Below are 27,635 nucleotides of genomic sequence, written 5' to 3' on the forward strand. Positions count from 1 at the left end.
TAGATATTAATAGCCTGCTACATTCTCTCTGTGCAGGCCATATAGCACTTGGATCAAGCAAAAGTAATCTTACACTTTCCAAGGTATTTTCCTGTCACTTTCGTTATTGCAAAATGTTTGATGGGGGGATTGTTCCACAAGAGCACCATATGTGCTGTGCATCTGAATTTCCCAGTATGAGATTGAATCTCATGTACAACAGTGTAGAACAACCACAGCAGGAATGCACTGTTTTATGGTATCTGCACTCATTCAAATGGAAAAGGAGACATCTTCCTAGTAATAAAACAGTTTTCTGTTAATAGAGATACAGTAAATCTGAACCTTTCCTGTTCAGTATAATGTGCACTGCATTCAGCGTGATTTTCAGAATCTTAGTGATTTTTCATGCTCAGCCACACGGTGGCAGTATAGGCAAAGACATGAACTGGAATTCAGAATTTTGTGAAGGAACTCACAGGAAGCCATGAGCACAAACAAAGGTGGCTGAAACAAAGGACGGTTGACTTCCATTTGTGATAAAGAGATAATATACAGCACAGCAAAGCCGTCAACACTGCAGCATCAAATTCATTTCTACAGCAGCAGAGATTATCATTGGATGACTGTCAGAAGCTCCATATTTTGGGCAGAGATTCTTGAGCCATGGGAGACGGCTACAGAAAGGAACAAGGTCTGTATTTTTTGCTTTTCCTTTGTCTTCCTGGAGCACTAAGTATTTCACTTCACTATTCTGTGCCCGAAGAAAAGAAAAGGGGGTCTTTGGTGGCTAATGTGCTGGAGGATTTGAAACTGGGAACAGGGGAGCTTTCTGTTCGCAGAGCCCAGCTTGTTTCTAAGAACACTAAGCAATATTTTCATCTTGATACCCACTCAGGGAATTTATTGATAAATGATAAAATAGACCGAGAAACATTATGTGGCCAGAGTGATCCTTGCTTATTACAGTCTGAGATTGTGTTGCAAAATCCCTTAAAGATCTTCAGTATTGAAATCAAGATAGAAGACGTAAATGATAATGTCCCCAAATTCTCTAAAAAGGCATTTGATTTGGAAATTCCTGAAAATGTCTCTCCAAATACACATTTCCCCTTGGAATCTTCCCAAGATGCGGACCTGGGGAAAAATAATATCCAAAACTACACGCTCAGTCCCAATGAGCATTTCATGCTTAGCATGGAGAGCAACAAGAATGGAAGGAAATATGTGGATCTTGTCCTGAAGAAACCTCTGGACAGGGAGAAGGACCCACACTTGGAACTGACGCTCACAGCTGTAGATGGAGGGGACCCACAGAGAACAGGCACAGTTCAAATAAATATTGATGTTCTTGATATCAATGATAATTCCCCACAGTTTACACAGACTGAATATAAAGTAAGGTTAAAAGAAAACAGTCCTCAGGACACCCTGATATCCAAAGTGGAAGCTACAGATTTGGATTTTGGTTCAAATCCACAAATTGCCTACTCATTCAATCGGGTACCGGAAGAAATATATGATTTGTTCCATCTAAATGAAGTCACGGGGGAAATCACCCTTTCTGGTCAGCTTGATTATGAAAAAGAAACCAGCTATGACATGAGCATCAGTGCAACAGATGGAGGGGGCCTTTCAGGTCACTGCAAGGTCCTGGTAGAGATTGAGGATGTGAATGACAATGTCCCTGAAGTGTCCGTAATATCCATCACTAGTCCTTTGGCAGAAGATTCTACCCTGGAGACACTTGTGGCTCTCTTCAGTGTCTCAGACCGAGACTCCGGAGACAATGGCAGAACCATGTGCTCTGTGGAAGTAAACCTTCCTTTTATGTTAAAACCCACTATGGATAACTATTACCAACTTGTGCTCCAAAGCTCCCTGGACAGAGAGAAGGTCTCAGAGTATAATATCACCATCACAGCCATTGACCAGGGCTCCGCCAGGCTCACTTCAACAAGAATTATTAACGTTCAGATCTCAGATATCAATGACAACCCTCCAGTATTTGAAAAGTCTTCATGGGAAATGCAGATACGGGAAAACAATATTCCAGGATTGCTCATTGGCTCAGTCCATGCTGCTGATCTGGACACTGAGAAGAATGCCAAGATCACCTACTCCCTTTTGCCTGGGAAGGTCACTGATGGCCTTGTGGCCTCTTACATCTCAGTCAACTCTGAAAGCGGAAATCTGTATGTCCTTCGATCTCTGGATTATGAGCAGATCAAAGATTTCAAAGTGACAGTGAGGGCTACAGATGGAGGGTCTCCTCCCCTCAGCTCAGAAGTTACTGTCCGAGTCATTATCATAGATGAAAACGACAACGCTCCCTTCTTCCTCTACCCTCTTCAGAACAGCACATCCCCCTGCAATGAGCTGGTCCCCAAGTCGGTGGAGTCTGGCTACCTGGTCACCAAGGTGGTGGCTGTGGACGGAGATTCTGGCCAGAACTCGTGGCTTTCCTATGAGCTGCTGAAGGCCACAGACCCTGGTCTTTTCAGCATAGGAGCCCAGAATGGGGAAGTGAGAACCAGGAGAGCCCTGACCGAGCGAGACACCAGCAAGCAGAGACTCATGATAGTGGTCAGGGACAACGGGCTCCCTCCCCAGAGCAGCACTGCAATGCTCCATGTCCTTCCCGTGGGTGGCTTTTCGGATCCTTATATGAAGGCTGTGGAGATTAGTAAAGACCAACATGAAGAAGATGGGAGCTTGACCTTGTATTTGGTGATCTGCCTGGCTGCAGTCTCCTTTGTGTTCCTCGTTTGCATTGTTTCCTTTGCTGCCATCAAGATCTGCAGGAGGGATCCCAGGGAAAGTTTTATCGCTGCCCCTCCTCACTTCCCACCTGCCAGACCCGACATCCCAGAGAACTGTGGGGATTCTCAGAGCGGGTCGCTTTCCAGGAGTTACCACTACGATGTTTGCTTAACCGGTGGGTCCTTAAGCAGCGAGTTCAGGTTCCTCAGGCCCCTCATTCCTGTTTTTTCTGTGGGGGACCCAAACTTCAATGTGAACCAGACCCCTCCTTCTGCTTCCCAAGATATTCCTGACCAGGTGGGGAAAGAAGAATCAGTGGAAAAGGTGAATTCTTTTTCCTTTTTAATTAGACATATCAGATGTTCTCATATTGTTTTTGAAATTTATTGGCAATATATTTTGACATTTTAGAGCATGCTTCAGTTTAAAAATGATCTTTTTATTTCAAGTCCATGTGATACTTTCACCCTCATTTCCCTCTGTCTTCATCGCTGGTCCATCCTCTCCATTTGATATTTCCCCTCTCCTCCTTTCTTCTTCCACCCTTCAATTCCTCAGGCAGGCCACCTCTTCCAAGCCCATTGTTGAGTTCAGATTCTTTCCTTCAGCCCTCCTGCCATTTAGGTCCTCTGCCTTTGGACTTTCTGCATATTAAAACTTCCTCAGAACATCATAGCCACTTCAGATACACCAATGTGTTCTAGAATATACATACCTCCAAGGTGTGGACAACATACCTGTACCTGCAGCTGTTGAAGTCCATCCACATAGGAGCCCAGATTAGAGCAGGCTTCCCAGTTGACATTATTTAGAGGGTCTTCTTGCTGGTGGCACCCCACCTGTGGAATTGCCTTCCAAAGGAGGATCACTGAGGACCCTTTTCAGTGTTAGATGACCTTTTTATTTATCCAGGCCTTTTAAACAATCGGCATTTTGAGGAAACAAATCTGGGCTCTCATAGTTTTCTGTTTTATAATTTGAACTGCTAATATGTTTAGGGCAAGCAGGCTGACTTCAATCTGCCATTATAATGAACAATGTGGGACAGGGGAATATAAGTAGTAATATAGAAATCTGTCTTTTAATGAGTCAGACCTTTGGTCCATCTATCTCAGTACAGTCTGACAGCAGCTCTCCAGGATTTCAGACCTATCTGAGGATGCCAGGGTTTGAGTTTGTATGCAGAGCAGTTTCCCTACCACTGAACAACAAGCCCTTTGACGTAAGAATCAGGTTCTGCAGTTTATAGCTGCAAAATGGTTCAACAGGCTGACTTGACACCTGGCATTGTAAAGAAGTACCTTTGCGGATGGTCCATACCAAACCTAGGATACAAATGATGAGGAATGGCTTGTTTTGAATAAGTTGGTTGTGTAATGAGGATGGCAAATTCACGAATTGGCAGAAGCTGTGCATTTTTTCCCATCTACTTCACCAGGGTGCTTTTTCTGGAAAGGTTTCTCTTTTGGGTTGTATCTTTTGCAAAATGTTTTGTTGACTTAGGTCAACAGGAAAGTCTAGTATGTTCTTTAATCTAATGGTAGTGAAACATATTAATTGTTGTTGTTGTTTAGTCGTTTAGTCGTGTCCGACTCTTCGTGACCCCATGGAGCAGAGCACGCCAGGCACTCCTGTCTTCCACTGCCTCCCTCAGCTTGGTCAGATTCATGTTGGTAGCTTCGAGAATACTGTCCAACCATCTCATCCTTTATCGTCCCCTTCTCATTGTGCCCTCAATCTTTCCCAACATCAGGGTCTTTTCCAGGGAGTCTTCTCTTCTCATGAGGTGGCCAAAGTATTGGAGTCTCAGCTTCAGGACCTGTCCTTCCAGTGAGCACTCAGGGCTGATTTCCTTCAGAATGGATAGGTTTGATCTTCTTGCAGTCCATGGGACTCTCAAGAGTTCTCCAGCACCATAATTCAAAAGCATCAATTCTTCGGCGATCAACCTTCTTAATGGTCCAGCTCTCACTTCCATACATCACTACTGGGAAAACCATAGCTTTAACTATACGGACCTCTGTAAACATATTCATTTTCAGCCGCACTGTGTCAGCGTCCAACTGATCCTCTTCACCTGAAACTCACTTGCAAACTACACCAAAGTTCCTCCACTTGACCATCTCTTTCAGGGTGGGGACACCATAATGAAATCCTATTGACTAAAAATGGCCAAACAAAGCATTTTAAGTATAAATAAAAATCTATATTAAGTATATGCATTATGGCAAGTGTCCTACTGTTTTTCTACCCATGGCTGATAGAGTTCAGTCAACACATGACACTCCTGTGTGTACAGATATGCCAGGTGTCCCAAGGTGCCTAACTTCAATCAACCTCTGTGGTGGGAGGCCCAACTAACTGGGGATAAGATCTGACAAAGAGGTTCTTCTCTGGGCTCCAACTATAGAGAACGTTCAGCTGTAAAAGAGAAAGAATGTCATATGGGGAAGGGCAGCAAGAGAGAGAGAATAGAGGGTTTGTGTGGGGCACTGAACTGTTTTACTAATCTGTGCAACATTTTGTACTGGGCTCCTACTTGTATATATCACATTATGAAGATGGAACCCAGCTCAATGAGTAGAAAGTACTGTAACAGTGACCCTTCCTCACATGCCTATGTTTACAGATGAATATGTGCTTTTATATTGAAAAGGACATATTCATCTACTGTGAGGAAGTGAAAGGACAGAATGGCAAGGTAAACCTTAATAATACAGAATGCTAACATGTCTGGAAGGGTGTGTGTGCGGCATATACTTTAGAGAAAGAGGGGAAGTTGCCTGTAGGACATGGTGTTTGTTCTAATGAAATGCCCTTTGAAGAATCAAAGAGGAAAAGAACATTTACAGATGAATGCAAACTTCATAATGAAATGTGTATATTCATGAGTCAGTCATCATGGCTGGGAACTCTCCTTCATTCCAAGCCTCTCTTTTCCTTTTTAGCAGATAGATTGTATTTTTATTTTTACATTAATAATCTAAAAATTGTTCAATGTGGTCTACATAGTTGTCCTGCTCCCCATTTTATCTTCCCAGCAGCCCTGTAGGGTAGGGTAGGCTGTAATGCGGGGTGGGGGTTGGGGGAACAAACCTTAGGAGATTTCAGCAGCCTAAGAAATGTAAAACATGACATTATACGGTAATTTTGGGAGCGGGAACAAGGTTCCAAGGATTGTATTCAACTAAGTGGAACTCAAAGAGGTTCCACTGAGATCAATGGATGTAAACAAAATAAAATCATGCCCATTGATTTCAGTGAGTGTACACTGTGAGAGACTTAGCTGGACACAAATCATACAGCTGATATCGTGTCTGTGGGAATTCATGGAAGTAAAATACTGTACCATGATAGTTTTTAGTTTAGTTTATTGTTACGGTTCTCGACCAGCGTACACATATATACATAAAACAATCCAAAATACAATCTAAAATATAAACAATAAATATAAACCATTTCAACCATTATAAAAATTATTAGATAAAAGAAGATATCACTACTTGGGAGGGTTCAACAAATGGTAGCAATGGATCATCTTTGGCGCTGTCCTGAAATTTTTGAGCACTACTTACTAGGTCGGCTCAGATTTTTATGGCTCTAGCACAGAACTTGGCTACCTTTGCTGTCACGTTAGAGTTAGCATCTGAAAGAAGCCACTCTATATAGAAATTGTCCGAGCGTCCAGGAAGCTCAACCAGTATCGTGTGGATGAGCTCGCCTCGCACCTCTTCGTAGTAGCTGCATCGCAGGAGTATGTGGCCAATAGTTTCCACTTCCCTAGATCCACACGGGCAACATCTCTCGCACATTGGGATCCGTTTGTACTTCCATTGAAGAACTGCTGAGGGCATGATGCGATTTCGGGCTAAAGTGAAAGCTCTTCAATGAGAAGGTATTTCCAGATGGGATAGGTACATAGCTGGGCGAGATATGTATCTGCTTTCCTCCTGAATAAGAAAGTGAGGTTCTTTACTCAGGTCCTTCTGCCTTTCTATATCTGTTCTCCTCTGTTTAACAATGATCTTTGCTGAGTCAAGGTCATGTGACATCAGGCTGGCTGGATGAAGGCCTAAACTTAGCATCTTATTTACTATGACCTTATTCCAAAGGGAATGGTACTTATCTTTTGATAACAGCAAGATTAAGCCCTGTGGGTTCAGGTTGAATTTCATCCATAGGTTGCAAGACTGCATCCACACCCTGGCCTCCACGCGGATCATGCCCGCCTCCAACCATATCACAGCGTTTTACACACATGGAGGCATTTGTAAAGCTGCTCTGGGGAATTTTGACTGGACTCTTTCAGCTATATTCAGATTCGGTGGCGGAATGTTGAGGTTAGCCCCAAAGAGCAGCTGAGCCATCACTTTAGCCTCAAACAATTTAAGAGCCGCTGGAATGTATTGACCTCCCTTTGATCTCAGAAAACTTAGAATGGCAGCGGAGGACTTGTGGGCTGCTATTGCTGACCGTGATAAGTGGGCTTTCTTTAGCCCCCTATCGTGGAAGACGAAGCCTAGGTATTTTAGGCAGTGGACCTGTTCGATTTTTCGGCCGTCTATGCGCCATGTATGACTCTTGGGGCATTTAGCGAAAGACATTATTTTTGTCTTTTGATAATTTATAGTGAGGTGGGCTTCTTTGCAGAATTCCGCTAATGGCCGTAGTGCCCTCCGTAGCCCAATTGGGGTCCTTGATAAAATCAAAGCGTCATCCGCATATAAAAGAATAGATATTTGCCTATCTGCCAATTTGGGTGAATGAAACTGTGGGCCTTTTACTTTAAGTACCATGTCATTTATATAATAGTTAAACAGGAGGGGAGCTAGTACACAGCCCTGTTTAACTCCCCGCTGAAGGGGGATCCGTCGTGTTAGTTGGCCCTGCGGGGAACAGCAGATCCTGAGGTAGGTGTTCGTATATAGTCGTCTTATCAGATGGTATAAACGTGGGTCTATTGATGAAGCTTTCAACTTCTCCCAGAGTTTGGTTCTTGAGACGGAATCGAAAGCAGTCTTTAAATCGATGAAAGCCACATATATAGCGGAAGATTTGTTGACTGTATACTTTTCAACCAGGTGCTGAAGTACTAGACAATGGTCGGTTGTGGCTCGGCCTTTTCGGAAGCCAGCCTGTTCGTCTGCTATTAAGGATTCCATCTCAAGCCAGTCTAATAGTTTATTCTTAAGGTGCAGAGCATATAGTTTGCTGATGGTGTTAAGTAGGCTAATGGGTCTATAATTGCCTGGATCTGACTTGCTCCCTTTTTTATAAATGGGGATTATAATGGCCATTCCCCAGTCTTTTGGGACGTGGCCCTTCTTGTTGCTATAAGTAAACAAAGATGCCAAAGCCGGACACCACCACTCTCTGTTTTCTTTAATGAGCTCAAGTGGAATTAGATCTTCCCCTGGCGCTTTCCCTGTTCTAGATCTGGACAGTAGAGAATGAATGTCTAACTTTGTGACCGGGTTCCAGCTTGGGAGATTCGTCATAATAGCTGCGTCCAATATCTCTACTCCATCTGTGATTTCATACATTTGCCTGAAGTGATGCTCCCACTCCTCAGGTGAGATTGATTGATCGAGCATTGTAGGACTGCTCTTGCTGCTGGAAACCATGTGCCAAAATAGAGACCAGTTTTTTCCCTTTGGCAGCTTGGATGAGCCGGGCCTGTACGATGATAAAACTATAATTTCTCACCAAATCCTCCTCCTCCTCAAAAGAAGAAAAAATATATGTTTTATTTCATATCTCAGGTTCTAAAGATGCTAGAAACTCTTAAAAAGAAATAAAGCTGGGAATATGGGGTTTCGATTCCATTAGGGTGGCTGTTGTCCCACATGGATGCTTATGTTAACCAGCTCTTATTCTGGAAAAAACGTTTGGTTTTTGTAATGCCATAGCATAGTTCAAACACAAGGTGGTAGTATTGCACAAGATAAAAGAAGGAAATTGGGGAGCAGCAGTTGCTCTCCTCAAGAGCTGTCGCCATTAGACAAAGGAATCAGCGCAGGAAAAACACCAGATCCCTACTGCAAGCCAGTCTTCAGAAATTTCAGTAGGAATAAGCAGGACACTGTGTCACATTCAAAGGATAAATACAGTTAAGAAGATACATGCCTTAGAATAGACAAGAGGACAATGCCTTGCATTTCAGGAGGAGAGGCTGGGAGAATGGAAATGCAGCTCAAGATCAGGCAAGTTTGGTCTTTTTCCCTGTATCTCTGTGCATGCATAGCAATGTGTGAGTCTTTCCGCTATTCAGTGGCAGAGGAGGAGAAAAGTGGGTCTCTGGTAGCGAATGTGCTAAAAGATTTGAGAGTGGATGCAAAGGAGCTGTCTGCTCGGAGAGCCCGGATGGTTTCTAAGAGCTCCAAGCAGTATTTCCAGCTGGATCCTCGTTCAGGGGATGTGACAGTAAAGGATAAAATAGATCGAGAGTCCCTGTGTGGTCAGAATGAACCATGTATTCTACTGTCTGAAATTGTGCTGGAAAAGCCATTGCAGCTACACAGAATTGAAATTCAGATAGAGGATGTGAATGATAATTCCCCAAAATTCTCTAAAAACCAATTCCTTCTTGAAATATCAGAGCAAATCCCAACAAATACCCGATTTCCTTTGGAGAAAGCTCAAGACTCAGACAAAGGAGAAAATGCTGTTCAGAACTACACCCTTAGTCCAAATGAACATTTTAGGCTGAATTTGAAAAGTCAAAGTGATGGTAGCAAATACGCAGAACTGGTGTTAGAGAAATCGCTGGACCGTGAGGTGAATCCACACATGTATCTTACGCTGTCAGCTATCGATGGGGGGATCCCCAAAAGAACTGGAACAGCACAGCTTCTCATCGATATTCTGGATGCTAATGATAATGTACCTCAGTTTCCACAATCTGAGTACAAAGTGAAACTAATGGAAAACAGCCCATTGGATACACTGGTCGCAAAAGTTGAAGCCACTGACAGGGATTTTGGTACCAATGCTCGCCTCACTTATTCATTCAGTGAAGTTCCAGAAAATGTGTTGAGGTCATTCAAGTTAAACAAAAAAACTGGGGAACTTACAATTGTAGGGATGACTGACTATGAAGAAATCACCAGTTATGAGATGCACATCAAAGCCACAGATGGAGGGGGGCTTTCAGCTTACTGCAAAGTAATTGTGGACATTGAAGATGAGAATGACAATGCTCCAGAGATATCAATCACTTCCATCACCAGTTCGTTACCTGAGGATTCTCCCCCAGACACAGTGGTGGCCCTCTTTAGTGTCACAGACGTGGACTCTGGAGAAAGTGGCAGAACTGCCTGCACCACTGAAGTAAACCTGCCATTTGTGCTCAAACCCACAGAGAACAACTATTACCAGCTGGTGACCCAACAGCCACTGGACAGAGAAAAAGTCAGTGAATATAACATTACTATCACAGCCACGGACAGAGGCTCCCCCAGACTCACTTCCACAAGAATACTTCATGTTCAAATCTCAGATGTCAATGACAACCCTCCAGTGTTTGAAAAGCCATTCTATGAAATGCAGTTAAGAGAAAACAATATTCCTGGTCTTCTGATCGGTTTCATCCATGCTGTTGATCTGGACACAGCGCAGAATGCCAAAGTGACCTACTCGCTTTTGCCTGGGAAGGTCAATGATGGCCCCACATCCTCTTACATCTCCATCAACTCTGAAACGGGGAACCTGTATGCCATTCGGTCTCTGGATTATGAGGAGGTAAGAGATTTCCATGTGACGGTGAGGGCTGTGGATTCAGGTTCCCCTCCACTGAGCTCAGAAGTTACGGTTTGTGTTCAGGTCGTGGATGAAAATGACAATGCCCCCTTCATCCTCTACCCTCTCCAGAATGGCACTTCCCCCTCGAATGACCTGGTTCCCCGAGGGGCAGAGACTGGCTACCTGGTCACCAAGGTGGTGGCTGTGGACAGGGATTCTGCTCAGAACTCTTGGCTTTCCTATCAGCTGCTGAAGGCCACAGAACCGGGTCTGTTCACGGTGGGGGCCCAGAATGGAGAAGTGACCACCCTGAGGCCAGTCAGTAACCGAGACAGCTTCAAGCAGAATCTGGTTGTGGTCGTCCGAGACAATGGACATCCTCCCCAGTCCACCTCTGCCACGCTCAGAATCCTTCTAGTGGACGGCTTCTCTGACCCTTATCTGAAAAGTGTGGCTCTCCCAAAGGAGGAAACAGCGGAGGAGGAAGACCCCAGCCTGACTATGTATTTGATCATCTGCTTGGCTGCCATCTCAAGTATTTTTCTCATTTCTGTAGTGGCGTTTGTTGTAATCAAGTTGCAGAAACGTGAAAAGTTCATAGGAACCTACAACTCTGCAGCCAATTTCCCAGTGGGACCAGATTCCCAGGAGAACTCTGCAGATCCTGGTGCTGGATCTCTGTCCCAGGCTTACAACTATGAGGTGTGCTTAGCTGGTGGGTCTCTGAACAGCGAGTTCCGGTTTCTCAGGCCCCTATTTCCTGTCTTCTCTGTGGAGCCTCCTAACACTCAGGTGAATCCAAGGGGTTCCAATGATTCTGAAGGAATCCCAAGTCATGCAGGTGAAAGTCAACATGTGGTTCAGGTGAGTGAAGCATTTGAATGGTCTAATTTCAAATATTTCTCTCTCTAGTTTGGTAATCATTTTTTATTAAATTTTCTATTTTACATTTGCAAATAAACATTTAAAATATCAAATGACTTCTTTTCCTTCTATGATTCATTTTTGAAATCATACATCCCTGTTTTACTATAAACATTCAAATACATTTTCCACTTTTACCTCCATCAAAAATTATTTTCTCTATTGAATTTATCTTAGTGCTGCCAGCATTTTTTCAGCTGTATGCAGTCATTTTTCATATTTTCAATCAAAGTTTTCCACTCTTCTTTAATTGTATGTTCCTCTTGCTCCCCTATTCTATGTGTTAAATCTGCATGTTCTGCATATTCTGTCAACTTGAGTTGCTGATCCTCTTTAGTTGGGACCTTGCTCCATTTTGGGGCTAAGAAAACATGGGCCCTAATTGTTGCGTACATAAATAACCTTTTCTGACACCTAGGAATTTCAGTTTGGGTCTTTCCCAATGAAAAGGACTCTGGGTTGTTGTTTTTTTGGGGGGGGGGAAGTAATTTTAATTCCCCCCCATTTTTTTATCAATCATTTCCCCATATACTTTTACCTTTTTACATGTCCACCACATGTGAAAAATATTCCCTCCATTTCTTTACACTTCCAACATGTATCTGATTATGTTTTATAAATCTTAGCCAACATACTCAGAGCTTGAAATTCTTCCCATTTCTTTCCTGTTCAGTTTTCCCTGTTTCCTTGTATTCTGTTATTGTTGTATCTTTCCTTGCAGAGAGGGATATAAATTGTCATATTAATATTTTGTGGTTTGATGTGCTATAGAATAACTTCATAACCTCTTTAAACACTCTGTATGGGAAGAGGAAGTACAGTATTACACAAAAGCTGAGAAGCAGGTTGCTTCCAGATGACCTGTTTATTGAACATCCATTCTTACTACTATTTTTAAAAAAAGAAATAAAGGGGAAGGGGAGTACTGAGGAAAAAAGAACAAAGCTGTGTATATAAATTGATACAGTGTTATTATCCTAATACGTAAAGGTAAAGGTAAAGGGGCCGCTGACCATCAGGGGTTGCAGCGCTCATCTCGCTCTATAGGCTGAGGGAGCCGGCGTTTGTCCGCAGACACTTCCGGGTCATGTGTCCAGCATGACAAAGCTGCTTCTGGCGAACCAGAGCAGCGCACGGAAACACCGTTTACCTTCCTGCCGGAGCGGTCCCTATTTATCTACTTGCACTTTGATGTGCTTTCAAACTGCTAGGTTGGCAGGAGCTGGGACCGAGCAACGGGAGCTCACCCCGTTGCAGGGATTCGAACCGCCGACCTTCTGATCAGCAAGCCCTAGACTCTGTGGTTTAACCCACAGCGCCACCTGGGTTCCTTATCCTAATACTTAGGTAGATATTAATAGTCTGCTACATTCTCTGTGTGCAGGCCATATAGCACTTGGGTCAAGCAAAAGTAATCTTACACTTTCCAAGGTATTTTCCTGTCACTTTCACTATTTCAAAATGTTTGATGGGGGGGATTGTTCCACAAGAGCACCATATGTACTGTGCATCTTGAATTTCCCAGTATGAGATTGAATCCCATTCACAACAGTGTAGAACAACCACAGAAGGTTTGTGATATCTACATTCATTGATATGGAAAAGAGACATCTTCTTAGTAATAAAACAGTTTTCTGTTAATAGAGAAATAGTAAATCTGAACCTTTCCTGTTCAGTATAATGTGCACTGCATTCAGTGTGATTTGCAGAATCTTAGTGATTTTTCTTTGCTCAGCCACACGGTGGTAGTATAGGCAAAGACATGAACTGGAATTCAGAATTTTGTGAAGGAAGCCATGAGCACAAACAAAGGTGGCTGAAACAAAGGACGGTTGACTTCCATTTGTGATAAAGAGATAACATACAGCACAGCAAAGCCGTCAACACTGCAGCATCAAATTCATTTCTACAGCAGCAGAGATTATCATTGGGTGACTGTCAGAAGCTTCGTATTTTGGCCAGAGATTCTTGAGCCATGGGAGACGGCTACAGAAAGGAACAAGGTCTGTATTTTTTGCTTTTCCTTTGTCTTCCTGGAGCACTAAGTATTTCACTTCACTATTCTGTGCCCGAAGAAAAGAAAAGGGGGTCTTTGGTGGCTAATGTGCTGGAGGATTTGAAACTGGGAAAAGGGGAGCTCTCTGTTCGCAGAGCCCAGCTTGTTTCTAAGAACAGTAAGCAATATTTTCACCTTGATACCCACTCGGGGAATTTATTGATAGATGATAAAACAGACCGAGAAACATTATGTGGCCAGAGTGATCCTTGCTTATTACAGTCTGAAATTGTGTTGCAAAATCCCTTGAAGATCTTCAGTATTGAAATCAAGATAGAAGACGTAAATGATAATGTCCCCAAATTCTCTAAAAAGGTATTTGATCTGGAAATTCCTGAAAATTTCTCACCAAATACACATTTCCCCTTGGAATCTGCCCAAGATGCGGACCTGGGGAGAAATAACATCCAAAACTACACACTCAGTCCCAATGAACATTTCCGGCTTGATGTTAAAAGTGATGAGGATGGAAACAAGTATGTCGATCTTGTTCTGAAGAAGCCACTGGACAGGGAGAAGGAGCCACACTTTGAACTGACTCTCACTGCTGTGGATGGAGGGGAGCCACAGAGAACAGGCACAGTTAAAATAAATATTGATGTTCTTGACAATAATGATAATTCCCCACAGTTTACACAGACTGAATATAAAATAAGGTTAAAGGAAAACAGTCCTCGAGACACCCTGATTTCCAAAGTGGAAGCTACAGATTTGGATTTTGGTTCAAATGCACAAATTGTCTACTCATTCTACAGAGTGCCTGCAGAAATTTACGATCTGTTCCACCTAAATGAAGTCACGGGGGAAATCACCCTTTCTGGTCAGCTTGATTATGAAAAAGAAACCAGCTACAGCATGAACATCAGAGCAACAGATGCAGGGGGTCTTTTGGGGCATTGCAAGGTCCTGGTAGAGATTGAGGATGTGAATGACAATGTCCCTGAAGTGTCCATCATATCCATCACTAGTCCTTTGGCAGAAGATTCTCCCCTGGAGACCCTTGTTGCCCTCTTCACCGTCACAGACGGGGACTCCGGAGACAATGGCAGAACCATGTGCTCTGTGGAAGTAAACCTTCCCTTTATATTAAAACCCACTATGAATAACTACTACCAGCTTGTGGTCCAAAGTCCCTTGGACAGAGAGAAGGCCTCAGAGTATAATATCACCATTACAGCCGTGGACCAGGGCTCCCCCAGGCTCACTTCCACAAGAATTATTAACGTTCAAATCTCAGATGTCAATGACAACCCTCCAGTATTTGAAAAGTCTTCATGGGAAATGCAGATACGGGAAAACAATATTCCAGGATTGCTCATTGGCTCAGTCCATGCTGCTGATCTGGACACTGAGAAGAATGCCAAGATCACCTACTCCCTTTTGCCCGGGAAGGTCACTGATGGCCTTGTGGCCTCTTACATCTCAGTCAACTCTGAAAGTGGAAATCTGTATGCCCTCCGATCTCTGGATTATGAGCAGATCAAAGATTTCAAAGTGACAGTGAGGGCTACAGATGGAGGGTCTCCTCCCCTCAGCTCAGAAGTTACTGTCCGAGTCGTAATCATAGACGAAAACGACAACGCTCCCTTCTTCCTCTACCCGCTCCAGAACAGCACATCCCCCTGCAACGAGCTGGTCCCCAAGTCGGTGGAGTCTGGCTACCTGGTCACCAAGGTGGTGGCTGTGGACGGAGATTCTGGCCAGAACTCGTGGCTTTCCTATGAGCTGCTGAAGGCCACAGACCCTGGTCTTTTCAGCATAGGAGCCCAGAATGGGGAAGTGAGAACCAGGAGAGCCCTGACCGAGCGAGACACCAGCAAGCAGAGACTCATGATAGTGGTCAGGGACAACGGGCTCCCTCCCCAGAGCAGCACTGCAATGCTCCATGTCCTTCCCGTGGGTGGCTTTTCGGATCCTTATATGAAGGCTGTGGAGATTAGTAAAGACCAACATGAAGAAGATGGGAGCTTGACCTTGTATTTGGTGATCTGCCTGGCTGCAGTCTCCTTCGTGTTCCTTGTTTGCATTGTTTCCTTTGCTGCTCTCAAGATCTGCAGGAGGGATCCCAGGGAAAGTTTTATTGCTGCCCCTCCTCACTTCCCACCTGCCAGACCCGACATCCCAGAGAACTGTGGGGATTCTCAGAGTGGGTCGCTTTCCAGGAGTTACCACTACGATGTTTGCTTAACCGGTGGGTCCTTAAGCAGCGAGTTCAGGTTCCTCAGGCCCCTCATTCCTGTTTTTTCTGTGGGAGACCCAAACCTCAATGTGAACCAGACCCCTCCTTCTGCTTCCCAAGATATTTCTGACCAGGTGGGGATGGAAGAATCAGGAAAAAAGGTGAGGGATTACGTCAGTGAGTTAACTTGTGATTAAGAATGCATTTTGCTTGGTAATTAATAACATCAGATGTTCATCTTCCATTCTTTGTTGATATGATATACAGTGACTAGAGAGATAGGGCTTCAATTTTATTTCAAATCTATGTCAGAATTGTTTCCTTCTTACTTCCTTCTTACTCTACATCTTATTCTTCTTCATGTTATTGCCTTATTTTTCGGTCTACTCTGTATTAAACTTAGCTCAAAATGTTATGTACTAGTCACAGTTGCTGCATATAGAGTTCTGTGTACTAGAATATACCCCTAAAGTGTCACTGACAGCTTTAAAACCTAGTTACATGCACACAGAGCCTCTGTATGAGATGGACTTCCCGCTTATGTAAATTGTTTATAGTGCCTCTTGGTGGTTGCATCCCATCTGTGGAGTGGCCTCCCATCTTTATGGTATTTTTGGTGCTGGATTCAGAGGTTTTTATTGACCCAGGATTTAAAAACAACTTTCATTTTAAACTAACAAAACCTGGACTCTCGTTGTGTTCTCTTTTGCCATTTGAACTGATGATATGTTGAGGGTTAGCTGGCTGAATCACAGTCTGTCATTATAATAATAAATAGGGGCTGTGGGATGACAATAAGAATTAACATAGTAAGCAGCCTTGTACTGATGCAGACGAATTGTGCTCTATCTCAGTATTGTCTACATTGACTGACAGCTGCTCCCAGGATTTCAGGCAGGGATCTCTGCCGACCTACCTAAGGACGCAAGGGATTGAACCTGGGACTTACTGCAAAGCTGATGGTCTACCACTGAGCCATGACCCTTTGATACAAGGAGTAGGTCCTACAGTGTTTAATTTGAAAATGCCCTTAGAGAAACTTGGAAGTGTAGGAAATATATGTTTGAGGAAAGTCTGTGCTACAGTTGGGATGGAAAAGATAAGAAATGGCTCACATTTAAGAAAATACATGTTTGACAAGGACTTGAATGACACGTTGATAGGTGCTGTGTGTTTTTCTTCCATAGGCTTTGCTGGGACCTGCACTCCCCAGAATAGTTCTATGATTGTTCATGGGCTGTTGACCATTTTGGAAAATGGTTTTTTTGTGATAGGTCAAAGGGAAAGTCTATCATGTGCTTGAAAGCAGTGTAACATATTTGTAGTTGTTATTAAAATGCATTTTATGGCCCATGTTAGTCAATGGGATTTCATAAGGGTGTCTCCCACACATGCTCAGTGTGTGCCTGCTATGAGAAAAAGTAAAGCAGAGGAGGACTGAATAGAATGTTGGGTGGAGTAAGAGTGAATGTCAGGTAAAGAGAGTAAATTGGAAAAGTACAGTTAAGCGTGTGCGTATGTTAAAAGAATGGGGACCAGAGGAGATGAGAAAGATTTACACTATAGGGTAATAGCTATGGCACTTTGGCTATGGATGATTTTGCTGAATTATCTCCCACCATTATGATGAGAAATGAGTGTGGGCAATAAGTTTCATGACTCATAGTTCAGAAAGGGTTCAATGAATTGGCTGGAAACTTGGCAGTGTGTTCTATTTTCTATTTTGCATTCATACAAGGGACGGATCTTCAGAAATGGTGGAACAAGCAACAGAGAAAATGGAAAAAGAGAAATGGGAGCCACAGCCAGGAGTGTGGCAGATGAAGCCAAGGAGAAAGAATGTTGCATGGGGAAGGGAAGTAAGGGTTTTTTGGGGGGGCACTAAACTGCTTTACTAATCCATGCAGCAGTTTGCATTTTGTTATGGGCTCCAACTTGTATGAACATGGAACCCAATTCCATTAGTAAAAATTACTCTCACTCTCTAAAGTATACATTGCGACTGGGAATTCTACTTCATTCCAAGCCTCTCTTTACCTCTTAAACAGAAATAAATAAATAAATAAATAAATAAATAAATAATAATAATGCCCCATCCACCCATCTGGGTTTCCCAAAACCACTCTGGGCAGCTTACAGCATATATGAAAACATAATATCAAACATTAAAAACTTCCTAAAACAGGGCTGCCTTCAGATGTCTTCTAAAAGTTGTCTCCTTGACATCTGAAGGGAGGGCATTCCCCAGGGAGGGTGCCACTGTCAAGCAGGCCCTCTGCTTCGTTCCCTGTAACTTCAATTCTCGCAGTGAGGGAACCAGCAGAAGACCCTCAGAGGAGGACCTCTGTGTCCAGGCTAAGCAATGGGGGAGGAGATGCTCCTTCAAGTATACTGGGCCAAAGCCATTTAAGACCAGCACCATTTAAGCACCAACACTTTGAATTGTGCTTGGAAATGCACTGGGAGCCAGTGAAGATCCTTTAAGACCGGAGTTATACAATCCCGGCGGCCACCCCCAGCCACCAGTCTAGCTGCCGCATCCTGGATTAGTTGTAGTTTCCAAGATATGATGTATAAATGGTAATGGGGTGGAGACTACACATTGGGAAGGTTGCAGTAGCCTGAAGAAATGTAAAACATAATAATTCTGAGAGCAGGATTGAAGTCCCAAGGCTTGTTTTCAACTATGTCATACTCAGAGTAAACTCATAGAAATCATTGATTTATTTATTTCTTAAAATATATTTATTGAAGGTTTTCAAACACACATACAGAAATACAAGACACAAAGATACAAAATACAAAAAATGCAAAGAAAAAAAGTCCAAATTAGGGCACCGCCGAGCATATTCGTCCTCATAAAGCTCAATATGAGGCTCTTACGGGTAGCCGCGTCACTTTTCGCGGCTTCCCCCCCCTCGCGGCGCCGAATGCCTCGGAGCTCGAGGCAAACGCAGCCGGACGGCGCTGGCAGCAGACCGGAAACATAGAAATCATTGGTTTAAGTGGGTGTGCACCAATAATGACTTAGCTGGATACGAATCCTACAACCCATATACGGTTCACATTTTAAGGTTTTTCTGATCATCAGCCAATTCTATAGGGCCGAGGTGTCTTCTGCCCCCTCAAAATCTGTAGACATGGGCTAGGCACCCTCAATGTTTAGGAGACGAGGAAGTTGAGTGTGGAGCTGAGCATGGCACGGACGCCTTCTGAGTGTGAGAGAGGTAGCGCTGACGGCTATTGAAGCTGCTCTACACTAGGCTCCAAACAATGTGCACCAGTTGCATGACATCACGCGCACTACATGTGTCACATGTAACATGTCACACACACACACACATCACACACTGGGTCCCTTCAGTCTTGGGTGTAAGAAGGCAGATTGCACAAGAGCAATGGCCAAGGACACAGGAACAAGAAAGGAGAAAAACTAAAAGGGGAGCAGGGGCAGTTTTAATCAACAGAACAGTTTAAGTAAAGCATGGATAGAGGGACACTGAAAAATCCTAGTTTTATGCAACATCAGACAGTTGGATAAAGCAGGGATGGGAAGAACTGAGAGGGGGAAAGTGGTGAATTTAAACAACGGCAGAGGTTTGAGTAGCCTGAGCAGGCGTGACCCTGAAGGTGGGGGAAGTGGTGGTTTAAACCAGGGTCTGACTACAGTGAGAAGGAGGTTGGGAAAGCTCTGTTGTGTTCGCTTTTTGCTGTTAGATTGTGTCTTGTCACCTGTGTTGGTGGCTTCATAATTGGAGAGAAGGTGAAAAAGATGTACAGTAGCTGGCAGAAGATGTAGCAATTTAGTATGGGAGTGGTTTGTGTGAAGGGGGTGTTGCACAAAAGGAGGAGGGAGGCATAGATATGGGGTGAAGGAGTAGAAAGTGGAGTACAAAGTTGGCTACAAATTGGGACTGCAGAAGAGGAGTGACTCCAGAAATTGAGTTGGAAGGTGAAAGGCAAGCTTAATAGTTGCATTGAGAGGGGGAAGCTCTTGGGGGTTAATGTTGGGGAAATGTAAGGGCATTGTCAAGCAGAATGAACAACGATCACAGCCCCTAGTAAATAACACTTGTGAAGAAAGTGTGTACTTTCTGAAATATTGTAATCTTTGTCAATTGGTTGTGCGCAGGATTTTTTTTTCAGGTGGGCAGGGGGTAAGTAAAACACTTAAAGGAGGAAATAGGTAACATCTCACAAAAATAGGAAGACTTGGGGTCCGTACATTTTGTTTCCTATCTCAGGTTCTACAAGTTCTAAAAAGCAAGCAAGCAAGCTGGGAATATGGGGTTTCTGTTCCATTGGGGTGGCTGTTGTCCCACATGGATGCTCATGTTAACCAGCTGTTATTCTGGAAAAACTTTTAGTTTTTGTAACGCCATAACATAGTTGAAACACAAGGTGGTGGTATTGCACAAGATAAAAGAAGGAAATTGGGGAGCAGCAGTTGTTCTCCTCAAGAGCTGTAGCCATTAGACAAAGGAATCAGCGCAGGAAAAACACCAGATCCCTACTGCATGCCAGGCTTCAGAAATTTCAGCAGGAATAAGCAGAACACTGTGTCACATTCAAAAGATAAATACAGTTAAGAAGATACAAGCCTTAGAATAGACAAGAGGAGAGGCTGGGAGAATGGAAATGCAGCTCAAGATCAGGCAAGTTTGGTCTTTTTCCTTGTATCTCTGTGCATGCATAGCAATGTGTGAGTCTTTCCGCTATTCAGTGGCAGAGGAGGAGAAAAGTGGGTCTCTGGTAGCAAATGTGCTAAAAGATTTAAGAGTGGATGCAAAGGAGCTGTCTGCTCGGAGAGCCCGGCTGGTTTCTAAGGGCTCCAAACAGTATTTCCAGCTGGATCCTCATTCAGGGGATGTGACAGTAAAGGATAAAATAGATCGAGAGTCCCTTTGTGGTCAGAATGAACCATGTATTCTACTGTCTGAAATTGTGCTGGAAAAGCCATTGCAGCTACACAGAATTGAAATTCAGATAGAGGATGTGAATGATAATTCTCCCAAATTCTCTAAAAATCAATTCCTTCTTGAAATACCTGAGCAGACTCCTGTGGATATCAGATTTCCTTTGGAAAGAGCAGAAGATCCAGATAAAGGAGAAAATGCTGTTCAGAACTACACCCTTAGTCCTAATGAACATTTTAGGCTGAATGTGAAAAGTCAAAGTGATGGTAGCAAATACGCAGAACTGGTGTTAGAGAAACCGCTGGACCGTGAGGTGAACCCACGAATGTATCTTACGCTGTCAGCTATTGATGGTGGGATGCCAAAAAGAATTGGAACAGCACAGCTTCTCATCGATATTCTGGACGCTAATGATAATGTACCTCAGTTTCCACAATCTGAGTACAAAGTGAAACTAATGGAAAACAGCCCATTGGATACACTGGTCGCAAAAGTTGAAGCCACTGACAGGGATTTTGGTACCAATGCTCGCCTCACTTATTCATTCAGTGAAGTTCCAGAAAATGTGTTGAGGTCATTCAAGTTAAACAAACAAACTGGGGAACTTACAATTGTAGGGATGACTGACTATGAAGAAATCACCAGTTATGAGATGCACATCAAAGCCACAGATGGAGGGGGGCTTTCGGCTTACTGCAAAGTAATTGTGGACATTGAAGATGAGAATGACAATGCTCCAGAGATATCAATCACTTCCATCACCAGTTCGTTACCTGAGGATTCTCCTCCAGACACAGTGGTGGCCCTCTTTAGTGTCACAGACGTGGACTCTGGAGACAGTGGCAGAACTGCCTGCACCACTGAAGTAAACCTGCCATTTGTGCTCAAACCCACAGAGAACAACTATTACCAGCTGGTGACCCAACAGCCACTGGACAGAGAAAAGGTCAGTGAATATAACATTACTATCACAGCCACTGACAGAGGCTCTCCCAGACTCACTTCCACAAGAATAGTTCATGTTCAAATCTCAGATGTCAATGACAACCCTCCAGTGTTTGAAAAGCCATCCTATGAAATGCAGTTAAGAGAAAACAATATTCCTGGTCTTCTGATTGGTTTTGTCCATGCTGTTGATCTGGACACAGCGCAGAATGCCAAAGTGACCTACTCGCTTTTGCCTGGGAAGGTCAATGATGGCCCCACTTCCTCTTACATCTCCATCAACTCTGAAACGGGGAACCTGTATGCCATTCGGTCTCTGGATTATGAGGAGGTAAAAGATTTCCATGTGGCGGTGAGGGCTGTGGATTCAGGTTCCCCTCCACTGAGCTCAGAAGTTACAATCCACGTTCAGGTTGTGGATGAAAATGACAATGCCCCCTTCATCCTCTACCCTCTCCAGAATGGCACTTCCCCCTCGAATGACCTGGTTCCCCGAGGGGCAGAGACTGGCTACCTGGTCACCAAGGTGGTGGCTGTGGACAGGGATTCTGCTCAGAACTCTTGGCTTTCCTATCAGCTGCTGAAGGCCACAGAACCGGGTCTGTTCACGGTGGGGGCCCAGAATGGAGAAGTGACCACCCTGAGGCCAGTCAGTAACCGAGACAGCTTCAAGCAGAATCTGATTGTGGTTGTCCAAGACAACGGCCACCCTCCCCAGTCCACCTCTGCCACGCTCAGAATCCTTCTAGTGGACGGCTTCTCTGACCCTTATCTGAAAAGTGTGGCTCTCCCAAAGGAGGAAACAGCGGAGGAGGAAGACCCCAGCCTGACTATGTATTTGATCATCTGCTTGGCTGCCATCTCAAGCATCTTTCTCATTTCTGTAGTGGCATTTATTGTAATCAAGATGCAGAAACGTGAGAAGTTCATAGGAACCTACAACTCTGCAGCCAATTTCCCAGTGGGACCAGATTCCCAGGAGAACTCTGCAGATCCTGGTGCTGGATCTCTGTCCCAGGCTTACAACTATGAAGTGTGCTTAGCTGGTGGGTCTCTGAACAGCGAGTTCCGGTTTCTCAGGCCCCTATTTCCTGTTTTCTCTGTGGAGCCTCCTAACACTCAGGTGAATCCAAGGAGTGCCAATGATTCTGAAGGAGTCCCAAGTCATCCAGAGGAAAATCAGGATATGTTCCAGGTGAGAATATACTTTTCTTCATTTTTAACATTGCAAGGTATGTGTATGATTATTTTTTCTGTTGTTGTTGTTTAGTCGTTTAGTCGTGTACGACTCTTCATGACCCCATGGACCAGAGCATGCCAGGCACTGTACTATATGTATTCTGGTTATTACAGAGGTATTTAAGCATGAGCACAATGAATTGCAAATGAGGGGATCGAATATTGTTCTCTTTTTTGTTTCATTCATCCATTGATATTGGAAATTATTAATGATCTTATGTATATATTAGCTGCTGAAAATTAAACCACCTAACAGATTATTAGGAATAAAACAGAGTTTTCCACACAAGTGTATCTCTTGTTTAAGTGCATAATTCAGAAATATTCATTTTAGTTTTATTTAACCACAAGGTGGCAGAATTGGCCAACATTTTCATGGACACTGAGAATATTGTATTCTTGCATTTGCTGAAACCTTGAAGAGGCAGTATAACAATGATACGGGAGGTAGATGGTAGTGTGACGATATGAGGCTCAGGAGAATGAAACAATAAAAATTGCAGCACAAAGGTTATTTATCAAGCTGCAAAGATGGTCAGGGGATGAAAGAAGATTTGGCCAGTGCTTTAACACTCTGGAAGAGGTGGAAACCATGAACGATATCTTCAGAAAGATGAAAGGTCTGTATCTCTTGCTTTTTCTCTTTGTGTTGAAAACAGTCTGCATTTCATTTCACTATTCTGTACCTGAAGAAAAGAAAAATGGGTTTTTGGTGGCTAATGTGTTGGAGGATTTGAAACTTGGAATAGGGGAGCTCTCTGCTCGCAGAGCCCAGCTAGTGTCCAAAAGCACAAAGCAATATTTCAACCTTGATACTCACTCTGGGAATTTGCTGTTAAATGATAAAATAGACAGAGAAGCTTTATGTGGCCAGACTGATCCTTGCATGCTGCTGTCTGAAATAGTGCTTCAAAACCCCTTAAATATCTACAGTATAGAATTGAAGATAGAAGATGTGAATGACAATACTCCCAAATTCTCTAAAGATAAACTTGATCTGGAAATTCCAGAGAATGTTCTGACAAACACACAATTTCTCTTGGAATCTGCCCAAGATGAGGACTTAGGAGAAAACAGTATCCAAAAATACATGCTCAGTCCCAATGAGCATTTCCGACTATATGTGGAAAGCAATGAGGATGGACAGAAATATGTGCATCTTGTTCTGCAGAAGCCACTAGACAGAGAGAATAACTCACACTTTGGATTGACTCTCATTGCTGTGGATGGAGGTGTGCCTCAGAGAACAGGCACAGTTCAAATAAATATTAATGTTTTGGATATCAATGACAATTCTCCTCAGTTTACTCAACCTGAATATAAAGTAAGGTTAAAGGAAAACAGCCCTCAGGGCACTCTGGTCTTCAAAGTAGAAGCCACAGATTTGGATTTTGGTTCAAACGCACAGATCACCTACTCATTCCACCGGGTGTCTGAAAAAATATACAAATTGTTTTCCCTAAATGAAATCAATGGGGAAATGACTCTTTCTGGTCAGCTTGATTATGAAAAAGAAACCAGCTACAGCATGAACATCAGAGCAACAGATGGAGGGGGTCTTTGGGGGCATTGCAAGGTCCTGGTAGAGATTGAAGATGTGAATGACAATGTCCCTGAAGTGTCCATCATATCCATCACTAGTCCTTTGGCAGAAGATTCTCCCCTGGAGACACTTGTTGCCCTCTTCACCGTCACAGACCGAGATTCTGGAGACAATGGTAGAACTGTGTGCTCTGTGGAGACAAACCTTCCCTTTATGTTAAAGCCCACTATGAATAACTATTACCAGCTTGTGGTCCAAAGTCCCTTGGACAGAGAGAAGGTCTCAGAGTATAATGTCACCATCACAGGTGTTGACCAGGGCTCCCCCAGGCTCACTTCAACAAGAATGATTAATGTTCAGATCTCAGATGTCAATGACAACCCTCCAGTATTTGAAAAGTCTTCATGGGAAATGCAGATACGGGAAAACAATATTCCAGGATTGCTCATTGGCTCAGTCCATGCTGCTGATCTGGACACTGAGAAGAATGCCAAGATCACCTACTCCCTTTTGCCCGGGAAGGTCACTGATGGCCTTGTGGCCTCTTACATCTCAGTCAACTCTGAAAGTGGAAATCTGTATGCCCTCCGATCTCTGGATTATGAGCAGATCAAAGATTTCAAAGTGACAGTGAGGGCTACAGATGGAGGGTCTCCTCCCCTCAGCTCAGAAGTTACTGTCCGAGTCATCATCATAGATGAAAACGACAACGCTCCCTTCTTCCTCTACCCTCTTCAGAACAGCACATCCCCCTGCAATGAGCTGGTCCCCAAGTCGGTGGAGTCTGGCTACCTGGTCACCAAGGTGGTGGCTGTGGATGGAGATTCTGGCCAGAACTCGTGGCTTTCCTATGAGCTGCTGAAGGCCACAGACCCTGGTCTTTTCAGCATAGGAGCCCAGAATGGGGAAGTGAGAACCAGGAGAGCCCTGACCGAGCGAGACACCAGCAGGCAGAGACTCATGATAGTGGTGAGGGACAACGGGCTCCCTCCCCAGAGCAGCACTGCAATGCTCCATGTCCTTCCCGTGGGTGGCTTTTCAGATCCTTATATGAAGGCTGTGGAGATTAGTAAAGACCAACATGAAGAAGATGGGAGCTTGACCTTGTATTTGGTGATCTGCCTGGCTGCAGTCTCCTTTGTGTTCCTCGTTTGCATTGTTTCCTTTGCTGCCATCAAGATCTGCAGGAGGGATCCCAGGGAAAGTTTGATCGCTGCCCCTCCTCACTTCCCACCTGCCAGACCCGACATCCCAGAGAACTGTGGGGATTCTCAGAGCGGGTCGCTTTCCAGGAGTTACCACTACGATGTTTGCTTAACCGGTGGGTCCTTAAGCAGCGAGTTCAGGTTCCTCAGGCCCCTCATTCCTGTTTTTTCTGTGGGAGACCCAAACCTCAATGTGAACCAGACCCCTCCTTCTGCTTCCCAAGATACTCCTGATGCATTGGAGAGCAGAAAGCCAATGAAACAGGTGAGTTAATTTTAAATAACCTTTTGCTGAAATTACACACTGACACACACTGACACACACACACACACACACACACACTGTCTGCTATGTTATTCTGTGAAACACTTCAAAAACCTGGCTGTACTATTTGGTAAAGTGAGACGACTATATGCGAGAGCTGGTTTTGGCTGAGTGGGGCTTTCATTGGAGTTACTCTCACACATCCAGTGTGGATCAGTGACGGTTCTCTGTCTACAGCTGATCCACTGACACAGGTCTTAACCGTCCCATTGCACCTCTTTCAGGATCCTGCCCTTTCCTTTCAGGCATCCTTGTGCCCTTATTAGGAGGGTTGCACTCAGAGACCTTGTTTCAAATCCCTGTTGAGTCATAAACTCTCTTGGTGGTCTCTGAAATCTATTGTATCTCAGTCTTAGTCTATCAAGGCATTGAAAACTTGGAGAGTGACTTCTAATCAGACATTACTAGTGTAGATAAACCAATGGTAGGATTTTGTTTTATGACCTTTCGGGAGGGAAATAGGAATAAAAATGTAACAACCTGCAAGGGTGATGGTGGAGGATAAGAACCTCCACCATAAGCACGAAAGTATAAATGTACGGAAACCGGTCAAATATTGAGTAATTCCCAAATCCCCGCTGGCAACGCCTTCAGGTCCGGCAACATTTTAAAGTAACCCAATGTAGAGATAATGGGGTGACTTGACTCCAGCACAACTATTGCTTCCCTGCCCTCCAGATATCCCTTCCCTGAATGCTTTACATTATGCAGGTGTTTTACAGGAGGCCACCTTCCTTTATCCTTCAGTGCCCCTTCTCACATCCCCTCTCTGGCTCACCTCTCCCACTGTCTCTGTCTGTTCTTGGTCCAGGTTTCTCTTCTCTTCCCCAACTGCACATGTCTTCCTTTTCAGTTTATACTCACCCAGATTCCTTAAAAGTGCAGGATGAAATGGAGGCCACATCCGCACCATATATTTATAGCACATCTAAAGCTTTATGAGAGATAAACTGTAGTTCCTATTATTATTTGTAGGAAGCCTTGTGCTTTAAATGTATGGTTAGGATGAGTTCAGAGTTTTAGTTGAGGTTTTGAGTTAAGATTGAAAGTACTGATTCAAATAATTAAACAGGGTGATATGTTTGCATGTGTTTAAATTGCTTGTCTCTATTACTAATCATGTGTTTTATCCCCCAAATCTGATATGGTATATGCAGAAAAGGTGTAACTGTAAGCAAGACGACAGTTTGTTGTATCTAACACGCTCAGTGATCTTCATCACATCTGAGAACAAGAGCTTAATGTGTAAATGTGGAATATTTTAAACATATGGAACAAGTTGTTGGCTGAATAGCTTTCATGTTTAAACAAACGCTGAAAATATATGAATTCTAATATAGCAAATGCAGGAATCATACAGGAAAAATATACCACCCGATATTGATCTGTTTGACAACTTTTCCAGAACTTTGTTGAAACATATTTAATTAACTAATCTGTCTCACAGTTGGTCGTTCTTGCTCTAGCTAACAGTATATTTCTTCACTCAAAAGCCAACCCCTCACACCATGTCATCGGCGCATGACATGTTACAGTGGTACCTCGGTTTATGAACACAATTGGTTCCGGAAGTCTGTTCATAAACTGAAGTGTTCATAAACTGAAGCGAACTTTCCCATTGAAAGTAATGGAAAGTGGATTAATCCGTTCCAGACGGGTCCGCGGAGTACTCAACCTGAAGCGTACTTAACCCGAAGCATGGGTGTAATTGGTTCCAGAAGTCTGTTCATAAACTGAAGCGTTCATAAACTGAAGCGAACTTTCCCATTGAAAGTAATGGAAAGTGAATTAATCCGTTCCAGATGGGTCCGCGACGTTCAT

General features: G+C 43.7%; 1 protein-coding gene across 1 annotated transcript in view; it reads left to right on the top strand.

Annotated features, from left to right (window-relative positions):
- Positions 1 to 645: 645 nt before the first annotated feature.
- The window catches only part of LOC118079388 (uncharacterized), a 47,595-nt gene continuing 20,605 nt past the window's right edge, over positions 646 to 27,635 (top strand). Inside the window, exons 1-4 of the mRNA XM_088676017.1 lie at positions 646 to 3,066; positions 5,372 to 5,443; positions 7,393 to 7,501; positions 8,858 to 11,346. Of these exons, the coding sequence (XP_088532143.1) occupies positions 646 to 3,066; positions 5,372 to 5,443; positions 7,393 to 7,501; positions 8,858 to 11,346 (5,091 nt within the window). The remainder of the gene's footprint in view (positions 3,067 to 5,371; positions 5,444 to 7,392; positions 7,502 to 8,857; positions 11,347 to 27,635) is intronic.

The sequence above is a fragment of the Zootoca vivipara genome, chromosome 8 (genome assembly GCF_965207765.1).
Source record: "Zootoca vivipara chromosome 8, rZooViv2.hap1.1, whole genome shotgun sequence".
Taxonomy (NCBI): domain Eukaryota; kingdom Metazoa; phylum Chordata; class Lepidosauria; order Squamata; family Lacertidae; genus Zootoca; species Zootoca vivipara.